Here is a 12316-nt window from a genome sequence, read left to right as displayed (position 1 = left end):
CCACACCACTATCCCGTCTGGACACCTACTGGCGGTAATCACGCTGCTCCGCAAATAAACACACACACACAGTTCCACTAGGTACAGCCAGGGTTCAGAATCAGCTCTATGATCTTGGTTGGGTACTGCTCTTCTAACATGTCAGATGACCAAAACAGCGTGTGTCTATGTTGCACCAAACCTGAGTTCCACCAGGTACAGCCAGGGTTCAGCATCAGCTCTATCTTGGGTACTAATCTCTCAAGTGCTCATCAAGACGAGTCAGATGACCATAACAGCATGTGCCTATGTTGCACCAAACCTGAGTTCCACTAGGAACTTCCAGGGTTCTGGGTCATTTTGTTGAACTGCACGCCAACGACGTTGCAATTGGCGTGCAGTCGGCGTGTAGATCCCCTTACAAGTTGCAGTCGTGTGTATCGGCCTTAAGTCACTGAAGTTTGTATTAATATGCTTATCTTTATTTATAATTTTAGCAGTTCCAAGCAATAGTAATTCATTAATTACGTAAGACAATTTTTGCCAGTTTTTGACCCCCTCCCCCCCTATGTAAGAATAGGCTGACGCCCTCCCCCCCTATGCAAGAATAGGCTGACGCCCTCCCCCTCCCACCCCCTATATTACCATATACTACGTAAGAATCTAAAAGAAAAAATGAGTTCACGTTTGGTTTGTTTTAAATAGTGTTTATTTTCCAAAAAAATATTTTACCTAAACGAGCTCATGTACCTGTACAAAGACACTTGAGCTCGTTTAAGCTAACTCTGCACCGTGTTTGATAGCATAGAGTGTGGAAGTATTATTATTATTTTAAACGTCATAATTTCATAGAAATTAAAAAAATTGCATCTTTGTGATCTTACGAAGATATGAAAACCCCCAAGCGCCATCGACATTATTGAAATTGAAAACACCACATAGGTATCGTTGTCTGAGTACCTACCCACAACACAAGCCTTCTTGAGCTTACTGTGGGGCTTAGTCAATTTGTATAAGAATGTCCAATATTTATTTACTACTAACGCCATCTGCTAGAGAAATAAATAATTAACATTAGCACGAATGTTAATTCATTATTTTGCCAACAGATGGCGCTAGTAGTAATACAAAGTGTTATTACTTTATTTTATTTTATTTGGTTTATAAAATGATATTTTTATGTTTGATAACACATCTAGACATGAATTTAAATTACTGTGTTAAATCTCAAACCTAACGGTGCAGTAGTTTTTCCGTAGAGTGTACCACAAGAATGCATAGTTTGTCGATTTGTGATAGTAATAATAATAATTAACCACTCATATTCAATTGAATTAGTAGAATTTAAATGCCTTGTTGAAATTAAAGACTCTGAAATTACTAAAACATGAGCGATGGAGCTAATTCTAGTAGGTACAGGAGAATAGGAATAAAATACAAAATAACGACTAAAACTAATTTATTATATTATTATCTTTATCTATTCTACGAGGGCACCAACTGCGTCAGCACCTTGACGACGGTTTTCTTGTCCAGCTTGCACTTTGGATAAAGTTGCTGACAGTCGCCGTGCGTGCGGCCCGCGCTCGCTGCTTCGAATATTGCTGTGCCGTCCAACATGCGTCGGACCAGCGAGTTGCTGGAAACAAACAGGTAAAACTAATAAACAACTAGCCTCATAACTGATTCGATGGTGGTTTTGCTAGCTATGTTTTCCGTGGAGGCCAAGGTTATTTCTTATCAAAATAGCACTCGAAAGACTTCATTACGATTACAGCCTAGCCCTACATACATACATACATCACTGGCTCAGTGACCCAAAGAGGACCTTGGCCTCTGACACAAGAGAGCGCCATTCTGCCCTATTCTGCGCCACTTCACGCCAGTTGGGTATTCCGAGGGCGGACAGGTCTTTTTGGGCTTCGTCACTCCAGCGGTATCTGGGACGCCCAGACGGACGTCCTAGCCCTGGCAAGTAATTATTGAACTAAACTTATAATCTTGCTAAAAAAATTTGCAAAGTTTGAAGGTTGGCAGACTTCCTCTAGTGGTCAATACAGAGGATTGATAGGATGCGCCGAAGAAGACACTTCGCACGTTGAAGTCTTGAAACTGAATGGTTCTTGTACGGGATTGTACCTAACTACTTAAAACAATCATCATTACATTCATTACCAATCACCAGCCTATAACGTCTCACTGATGGGCATAGGCCTCCTCTAAGAGAGTTTGGGCTAAAACCCTACTAACTCAATGGATAAATACAAGAAGTTAAAAAATATACCTGGACAGATTAGTCAATAGCGCGTCAAACTCTGTAGCATTCCCGGCCTGCATGTTCTCATTGGCCAGCTGAACATAAGAGCAAGCTAGCCGCTGCGTACATGCACCCGAGTCGATATTGTACCGAGCTAGCGTGTCATCCAGTCGGTTCAGCATGTCTGATAGTTGGGACGATTCTGTGTCCACACCTGGCGAGTAAATGAAATGATTTTAGTAACATATTTTTTTTTATTTAATCTTGACTGCACATAAAAGAAAACACACTGTACAAAAGGCGAACTTAATGCCATAACCATAAGGCATTCTCTACCAGTCAACCTTTAGGCAAAGCAGATAAGTTGTAGGCGGTGCAAAAATATGTGGTATAGATGTGCAATAGTAGGTGGCACTGGTATATAGGTGTTACAGTGTTGTTTAGTTTTCCTTCTCATCTTCACGCTTTCGCTAATAGTTGTATCCAGCTATTGGAGCTTGGAGACCAGAGGGCCTACCTTGTTAATTCTTGTTAATTCGTACGTAAGTGTGACAGGGAGGCAACACGTCGAACGTGGTTCGCGGTAGCCCCTCATTTTTTACAACCGTGATTAATAAATAGCGTAAGCACTGGTTTTAACGAATGTGACACTGTCTTCTGACCGTCCAAGCAAGGAGGGAAACTAGGCCTAATTGGGACTACTAGTCCGGTTTCTTCACGATTTTTTCCTTCAACTAACTATGTAGTAAGTAAATATTAAGTGAAATTATACGAAGCCGGAATTAGAACCAACGGCTTTCGGTTTGAAAAACGTACCCTTTATTACTGCTAGGCTACCAGCGCTGAAGTACCAATGGTGCACAATTAAATATATTAGTATCAAATATTCTGCCGGTCAGCGTATAAAAATACTTAATACCAGAAAAGGTTACCTTACCTCAGATAACTAACGTGCCTGTATTATTGTTACATTGCATTAATGCCTACGACAGTATGCGTTACATTCCTAAGGTTCACATAATAGTATACTTACTGCGTCCGTATCCACCCCCATAGCCGTACGAAAGCAGGTGCATGATCTTAGGCAGGACCAGCACGGCGCCAAACCCGAGTATGGACCCGATCAGCACACCGCCCAGGTCTATCTTCACGGGGCCGTATAGACCCGGCGCGGAACCGCCATACCCGCCCTGGAAAAAAAACACCGTATGTACCTTTAGTTACGGTTTAAAAAAATGTTGATAGCGCGATTCAGGATCCTTACTACACGGACCAAACCAGCACTCAAAAATTCAAAACTCAAACATTTATTTAACAAATAGGCCTCAACTCAAGGGCACTTTTACACGTCATCATGAAATTTACATACAAGCAATAAAAATAAATATCTAGCAAGCAATAAGCAAACTATGATTTGTACTCGTCTGCGGTCGTTATCCCCAGAAAAATCTTAATAGCACGATTCAGGATTTTTACTACATGTAACAGCGCCATCTAGGGTGAGGGTGGTTAACTAAAGGTTTCGCCACACAGGCGCGTTTTCCGGGCGGGGCGTGAGCGTTTTATATGTAAAAGCGGCGCGAACCCGCTCACGCGCCGCCCGGAAAACGCGCCTGTGTGACGAAGCCTTAAACAAGATTTATGCTCGTCTGGGGTCGTTATCCCCAGAAAAATCTTAATAGCGCGATTCAGGATTTTTACTACATGTAACAGCGCCATCTAGGGCAGGCCTCCGTCACACGCTCAAGGCCACGCGCTATATGCCTACCGCTCGGCGTATCGTCGACGATACAACCGACAGAGGGCCGCCGAACGCCCGCCTGAACGCGCGCACCGCATGTTTCCCGCGCTTACGCTTCGAAATGCCGAAACCACGTAATTATTGTGCAGTAAATGGGTGTAAAAGTCAAAAAACAAAGGAAAAAGCCTATAATAAAGATTTATCTTTTTATGGCGGGCTAAAGGTCCCACCTGAAACGTTTAAGAATTATATTGAAGGGTTAGAAAAAGTATTTTTAAATAATTTTGACGACGTAATAATTAATCGGCCTGGTAGCACCGAATTACAACTTTAAAAACCGTTGATTTTCCGTTGCTTTGCTCCTGAGTATTTATTAAAATTATTTACGCAATTTAGGATATTTACAACTATACAATTTAATAACAGAGAATTCCGAGAAGGGAAAAAAATATAAATCATTATATAAAACTAAAACATATTTGATTGACTAATAAAAAATATGGTTGATCCGCAACATTCGTTTTATTACAATAATCATCATAGGTGATTACCTACAACCCTAGCGCATTCTTACGATGACGCGTTAGCACGTGACTCGCACGGCGGGCAACACAGTCTCGACTCTTTGTGCGCGTACTTATGGTACATTTCTTCTTGTCCTGAGCAGCAGGTATTATTATTAAGGTTTTGTAGGCTATTATAGCGTAGGTATTTTCGCTTTTGTTTGGGAATGAAGTATCTGTTACGTAGTAACTATTTATTAATCTGTGTCTAGGGTGAGCGTGGTTAACTAAAGGTTTCGCCACACAGGCGCGTTTTCCGGGCGGGACGTGAGCGTTTTATATGTAAAAGCGGCGCGAACCCGCTCACGCGCCGCCCGGAAAACGCGCCTGTGTGACGAAGCCTTAAACAAGATTTATGCTCGTCTGGGGTCGTTATCCCCAGAAAAATCTTAATAGCGCGATTCAGGATTTTTACTACATGTAACAACGCCATCTAGGATGATATTGGTTAACTAAACAAGATTTGTGCTCGTCTGGGTTCGTTTTCCCCAGAAAAATCTTAATAGCGCGATTCAGGATTTTCACTACATGTAACAGCGCCATCTAGGGTGAGATTGGTTAACTTGACAAGATTTGTGCTCGTCTGGGGTCGTTATCCCCAGAAAAATCTTAATAGCGCGATTCAGGATTTTCACTACATGTAACAGCGCCATCTAGCGTGAGATTGGTTAACTAAACAAGATTTGTACTCTTCGAGTCGTTATCCTATAAAAAATCTCGATAGCGCGATTCAGGATTTTTACTACACGTAACAGCGCCACCTAGAGCGTGATTCGTTAACTAAATAAAATCTGTATACGTCATTATAACGCGAGTCGGGATATTTATGTATATACAGTCGGTTTCCTAACATAAGTATCCACTTTTCTATACAATTAGTATGGCAACTTGGGTAGGTAATTAAGATGGGGATGGGGAACCGACCGTACGGTACTATTATTTGATACTAAACTCATACAGTATCATACTTTTTCGCAATTAAGACGAAACGGGAGCTGAGCTAAAAGTCAATTTTGAGATTTCAAGCTGAATATACCCGTCGCTCTGACGGGGCGTGAGAGACTGTATTTGTGTGTGTAATGCACGCACACAGATGCGTACGCTTGCACCCGCGCGCGCCTCATTGCCGACAATTTGCATTGTTATTTTTCGTGCGTTACTGCCACGAGGCGTTCACTTATTACTTACTGTGTTGCGATTGAATTTTTTGACCCGGCTTACGTTTACGGAACTCGATAATCTTTCTACTACTGTGACTTGGCTTTGTTTACTTGACTTTGCTGATCAGCTTATTGTTTTGGACTCCGTGAGTTGTGGTTACCTATTGGACCGCACGCAATTCATCTACCTTTATTCAAGTAATTAAGCGTAATTAGCCGAAACCTTTATAAGAGTGTAATTCATAAGAAGTACATAAGATATAATTTATGTACTGGTTTGCTGTTAGCTTTTAATTGTATCACTTTACATATATGTTACTCAAATAACTAACACGGTTACACTGTTGTAAGAACATTATTTTTCAGGTAGGCCTTATTATACCTACTATAGGCCTTATTACCTCCTAGTACCTTAGTAGTAGTAGTACTACTACGGAAATTGATTCAAAGACTCAAGACTGACTTAAGTGGCAGTAGGGTGTAGGGTTTTTTCTAGGCTTAATGAGTTCGCTGAAGCTTATTTTTTATACTTAGCGCACAGAACCACTAGTTTAACAGTATCAGCTCTAACCACATGTCACCATTTTGTCCTTTACGTAACAAACTCAGGGGCCCAGAATATCCGATGTACCTATCAAATCAAGGTTCTGTACCAAATAAGGCCCGGTTATTATAGTTCGTTATTTTTTAGCATTAGAAAGAAGGTAAACAATCATGACGTGTCTTTTTATTAATAATTATTGAAAAACGCTTTCAAAAATTAGTTTATATTACTTATGAAAGCAAAGAATATAAAAAAGTATATGATTAATACATACATACATACATACATACAATCACGCCTATTTCCCGGAGGGGTAGGCAGAGACCACGGATTTCCACTTGCTACGATCCTGACATACCACTTTCGCTTCCTTCACATTCATAACATTCCTCATACACGCTCGCCGGTTTAGGGTGCTCTTGCTCATTAATATGATTAATATGATTTATAATTCTAACATATTTGCTATGACTTATTTTTCAATGGTAATTTTTAATAAGACATGTCAAAATCTGTTACCTTAATGCAAAAAAAACGAACTTTAAGCGTGCTAACTTTCAAAATTTCATTTTTTATAAGATAGTATAAGTAGATGGGCAAAAATTTTGCGTCCATGTCCACCAGTGAGTAAGTGATTGAGATACCTAAACATTTAACTTTATAATGTAAAATGATATAATTTACTAACCTACTCGTTTAATTTCAGGTAGGTTGAATAAGGAACCAAGTAACCATGGGGAGGAGCAGTATTTACTAACATTTTCTTTTTGGGTCTTCAGAGTGTATCGTTTCCTTTTTTTTGCACATATTACACTTAAATATATATTCTCTGTGTAAACCCTTACGTCTTTCAATGACAAAGGCAAGATCAGCAAATGTACAATTTGTATGATCGTGCCTGATATTTGAGATCACAGAAAATAAATATTTTAAATCCACTATTCTGCGACCTTCTAAAATTTTGTTTTATCATGATTCATGATCAAAAAGCTCGGATTCAATAGTCATATCAAACGTCGATTATGCAGTTGATGATGAGCTTGCATTTTCTACCATTGGTGCTGCAAATGCATCAACCGGTGGCGATAAACTTTGCCCTCTTGTAAAACAAATTACTATTGTGATTGTGTCCAGCAAAAGGCCAAAATTCGGTTTACTTTCCTGTTTAAAATATTACTAATTTATTCATATTTCAGATTAGGTACATAGGTAACTGTCTGAATGTTACAATGCCAGCTGGCAAATTCTATCACATTTGTTTGTTTGGTAGTCATGGTAACATTCACTTACATTGATATCCTTATTAAGATCTGTATCTTATTATCCAGACCTTAAAATATTGCCACCGTTGCCCTTTAAAAAAATACTGTTTAAATAATTGGCTACTCAAACAATGCTTCTATAGTATAAATAATGACTACACAAAAATGGGTAGTATTGTATATAATGCACGAAATAAGGCCCGATTCTTAACACGTTCACTGCGGCAAGCCAAAACCTTTACCTAAAATGTAGTGCGTTACGAGGCCTAATCCGCCCCGTAGTGGTTTACAACTTGGTGCGTTACGGGTATAAAAGTGCCCCGTACACCCAAGTCTCTTAAAACTGCTATAAAGTCCTGAAATATTTTATTATATAATTTTATTTCTGACAATCTTAAAGAGTATGAAATTACCTACGTCATGTTCCCTTCGCACGTAGATACGATAAAACCGTATGAAATTATAGAGAAATGAAAGGTCGGGGTTATTTTCTCCCCGTATCGCACTAAAATTGAAAAACTACGGGGCGTAGCAAACCCCGTAACGCACATACCTTATTTATGTCGATAAATAAATAGTGATGGGAAATAAAACAAACGATATTTTAGCGCTTACTATAGTAATAACTAGATATCGTTTTTCAGATTGAAAGCTAAAGTTTTAATATTAAAAACGTCACCTTCGGGCACAACATGTCTGGCACTGATTGATGTCAAAATTGATTACTGAGCAGCAGCCAACAATACGTAACATTCCGTGATACGATTATGTCGTGAAGTATAATTACTTGTTCTTAATTATACCAATTCTTAACTACATTATTTTTGCAATAACACCATTCTAGCATGCGTCCCAAACGCATTATTTTTAATTTACCGATAAGAAGTTTTGCAATGCTGACTGCACTAGTGACTTTGTGGTCATAACCCCGTACGGGCCAGCTAAAATCTATACGGGGTTCACTGGAACCCGTATCGCACTAGAAGACAAAATTTGTTCCCTGGTCGGTACGGGGTTCCTGAGACCTCGTATATTCTGAATATACCACTTGGTTATACTTTTGACAAGAAACTCAAATGTATATTTGTTTTTATCGTAGTCATAAAAATACACAAGATACAGCTTCCGCACCAGCGAGTAGACACGATTTTTAGCCTCCGCACTGAATGATGACATCGTACGGGGTTCAAAAGCCCCTGTAACGCAGTGAACGTGTTAAGCGGGTTTAAATTTTGAGGCCATGTCCGCTAATACTATAGACAAAATATCAAGTTTAATAAACACAAAAAAAAACATTGATGGGCCTTATTTTATAATTTAGGCCTTACTTTGTAATTTAAAGTAGAGTTAGGCCAAGAAAAATCTATAGCGATTTTGATAGAACACGCAGTGCGAGTATTATTTCAAACGTCGCTTCTATGAAATTATGACATATAAATAACACTTGCACTGCGTGTGCTATCAAAATTGCTGTAGACTTTTCTTGGTCTGACTCTAAAATATTCTTTATTACACCACAAACATAAAAACAAATTTAAAAAAAACCGGCGAAGTGCAAGTCGGACTCGCACACGAAGGGTTCCGTACCATTATTTATAAAAACGGTCACCCATCCAAGTACTGACCCCGCCCGACGTTGCTCAACTTCGGTCAAAAATCACGTTTGTTGTATGGGAGGCCCCACTAAATTTTTTATTTTATCCTGTTTTTAGTATTTGTTGTTATAGCGGCAACAGAAATAAATCATCTGTGAAAATTTCAACTGTCTAGCTATCACGGTTCGTGAGATACAGCCTGGTGACAGACGGACGGACGGACAGCGGAATCTTAGTAATAGGGTCCCGTGTTTTACCCTTTGGGTACGGAACCCTAAAACCGATTTACAATGTAGATAAAGGTAGCAACAGGCGGTCTTATCGCTGTTAGTTCTTATTCTTCGTTTATTTAGCATTAGAGTGAAGGTGACGTGCAATCGTATAATTATTTAGCTTTTTTTTGTAATAGTTATGTACTTAGTGGTTAATATTAGTATTTACTATTTTTTTTTTCAATAATGCTTAAAAACGAAGTATAGACATGACAACCAAATATTAACGCCATTGTAGGGCAGGATATACAGAACATGAATCATTTGTACTGTCACGCTCCGTGATTGTTGAGCCATTTAGGGTTCTAGCTAAATTGGACATTCCATAGAGCACGAGTAAGTATGGAACAACCAATTCAGCTAGGACCCTAAATTGCTCGACAATTACGAAGCGTGCCTGTAGGTACCTAAAAATTTTGTTAACCCATTTTAACCATGCAATAAAATATTTTTGATTTTGATTTCTAATTTGAAATATTAGAATCAAAAAGTTCATAATAGATTGTATATCATAACTACAAAAATGTGTTCCCTACTCTCAACCCAAAACCCCTTGTATCTTAGGATCTAGATATTTTCACACAAGACGGTTTATCGATAACTTCTTACATCACTAGATTATCGACATTAAATGTCGACTATTGCCCATCACTTTTCTGGCTGTGTACGTATTTAGAAACTTGACTCCGCCCCTAAAATTAGTGCGATAGGGACAACTGCAGCTGAGGCGAAAAATCCTGCGTAAAAATGACAAAAATCGAGGTTTCGTAGTCCTCTTTTTCCTCCCCCAAAACTTAACCAATCGTAACCAAATTTGGAAATCTAAATGATTATGAAATTATCTGTGTCGGACCGTTTTGCTTTTTTGGCTAATTGATATCAGTTTTGAATACCACGCCTCTCATTGCGGCATAGTCTATTAGGCCATTTTGGCCGTTTTTGAAGGGCTCTAGCGCCTTAAAAAACAAAAATATCAAAAAAAGCAAAACGGTCCGACACAGATATTGACAATATTAATCTGTGTTGAAAAAATCATTGCTCTAGCTTCAAAAACCACGGAGGAAAACGAGGACTACCTTTGTATGGAGGAATGACCACTCCTGTTGGCTCTTAAATAGTCGACCAGTAGATTATGTATGACCTGCACTGCACCCCTTTGAGGCGTTTTACACTACCCTAAATACGTCACACATTTTCACACGATAGAGATTTTCCAAACGTCTGTAATGTATGGCGATGTCCCTGTACTTTGAGCCTTATTTAGGGTAGTGTAACATACCTGTTTTATCCTTGCACCATTCCACAGCTAGCCCGGGGTTAACCGGTTAAACCTGGAGTTACTAGGTTTAACCGGTTAACCCCAGGTAGGAGTTTGACACTAGGTTAACGGTTTAACCTCTTAACCCCGGGATAGTGGGATGATGCAAGTGGACCTAAGGATAGTTAATTGTGATCCTTTACCTGCGCCCCCGTAGTGCCGTAGGTGGAAATCCCGAAGCGCTGCGTGCGGTCGCGGTCGTTCTGTTCCCTCTCTTCTCTGCTCTTCTCTACCCTGGCCGAGGGCTCTGCCAGCTGGTCCTCTGTGCGAAAGCTGGAGCTCGGCATGAAGCCCCTGAAATTTAAACTGGGGTAGCTGATAAAAGTGTTGCTATATATATATAAGGTTGTGGTGAAACGAGCTTACTTTATTGAGAATAAAAAATGCAAACGTAATTAAGGTAAATAAAATATCAAAAACTAGTAAAATATAATACCAAATACCATATAAAAAAATACTTAGATAAACCTTTTTGTACCTTATATATATATATAGTACCACCAGGATTATTACACATTAGTGTGTGATCGTTCGATGGTTTAATTTTTAATTAGGTCAAGTGTTATGATTTTTAGGAGAACATTAGCAACGGTGTGGCTTTGTTTTAATAATCGCCGTTATTTTTAAACTAACTAATAATTTAAAATTCCAAAAATGTATTATATGGGGCCACTACGAATTGCACTATAACAGATTTTTGTGACCTACCGATTACTTGTGTTTCGTTATGAATTAATAACAAAATCTTAGGTATTTACAAATGCCCTTGTTTTCACCGTGATTTATCAGACTACCACAAAGGTCCTGGTGGTACGAATTAATTTGTACCCTCTTTACGGTAGGTAAAGTCGCTATCAAATATATCTGAGCGGCCAAGGTGTTCAAAAATATATGAACAAAGCCCCTACTATCAAGACGTTAAAGTCTATGTTCAGATATTTTTGAGCACCTTGACCGCTCCGGTCCGGTATATCTGATGGAAACTGTACTTAGGTACTTTGAATGCTAACATATGCTGAAGCAAACACTCACCGGTACTCATTTTAACCTAAGAAATTAACCCCTAACCTTATCAAGACCAAGCACAACTTACCCATCACTGTACTCCGCAGCCACCGCACCCAGAAGTAACCCAAAACACAAAACCTCCTTCGGACTCATCTCACCAGTTCCTATCGCAAACTGCCGTCTTCCCCGTCCGTATACCATATATACGGGGCGTTCCGTACCGTGCTCAGAGACAATGTTATGGGGAAACACTATTGTCAAGTTTGTATGATCTTTCACGTTGCACAATGACTTACTCGGCGTCACGCGTGGTGGACAGATGCTATCGAAGAGGGAAGAATGGGGTTAGTGATGACAACGTAACAGGTAGCAAGTAACATAATAATATCATATCATCATCCAGACTGGTTATTGACAATTCGTAAACCCTATTGCAAAGTCAACCCATTAACGCATTCACTGCCAGGGAGCGTGGCCTAGGAACAAACTTGTAAGACGGTGAACGCACATGTGCGTTGGGGGCAGTGAATGTGTTAACCCTTTACCAGGCTAAGGGACATATATTTCCCACATACGGCACTGCAAACATGTGTTCTATTTTCGATGAGTAAAACTGA

General features: G+C 39.4%; 1 protein-coding gene across 2 annotated transcripts; it reads right to left on the bottom strand.

The window, feature by feature from the left end:
* Window positions 1-1421: 1421 nt before the first annotated feature.
* LOC134799604 (uncharacterized) lies at window positions 1422-12062 on the bottom strand. 2 transcript variants are annotated; one of them, XM_063772040.1, is made up of 5 exons: window positions 11785-12062; window positions 10835-10997; window positions 3270-3426; window positions 2264-2450; window positions 1422-1618 (listed from the first exon to the last, which is right to left on the bottom strand). In XM_063772040.1, exons 1-5 carry the CDS (start codon window positions 11898-11900, stop codon window positions 1465-1467), a joined length of 777 nt encoding a protein of 258 aa, XP_063628110.1. In that variant the 5' UTR covers window positions 11901-12062; the 3' UTR covers window positions 1422-1464. The 2 variants fall into 2 exon arrangements, with proteins under 2 accessions (XP_063628110.1, XP_063628111.1); XM_063772041.1 differs by having other exon boundaries at window positions 10835-10985; window positions 11785-12050.
* Between the last annotated feature and the right edge of the window lie 254 nt (window positions 12063-12316).

The sequence above is a fragment of the Cydia splendana genome, chromosome 18 (assembly GCF_910591565.1).
Source record: "Cydia splendana chromosome 18, ilCydSple1.2, whole genome shotgun sequence".
Taxonomy (NCBI): Eukaryota; Metazoa; Arthropoda; class Insecta; order Lepidoptera; family Tortricidae; genus Cydia; species Cydia splendana.
This window is presented reverse-complemented; position numbering and strand designations above follow the sequence as displayed.

Coding starts and splice junctions, on each gene's coding strand:
- LOC134799604 (XM_063772040.1), bottom strand. CDS start 11,900: ATGGTATACGGACGGGGAAGACGGCAGTTTGCGATAGGAACTGGTGAG. Junction 10,998..11,784: donor GCTGCGGAGTACAGTGATGG/GTAAGTTGTGCT, acceptor CAGCTACCCCAG/TTTAAATTTCAGGGGCTTCA. Junction 1,619..2,263: donor CTATTGACTAATCTGTCCAG/GTATATTTTTTA, acceptor GTTTGTTTCCAG/CAACTCGCTGGTCCGACGCA.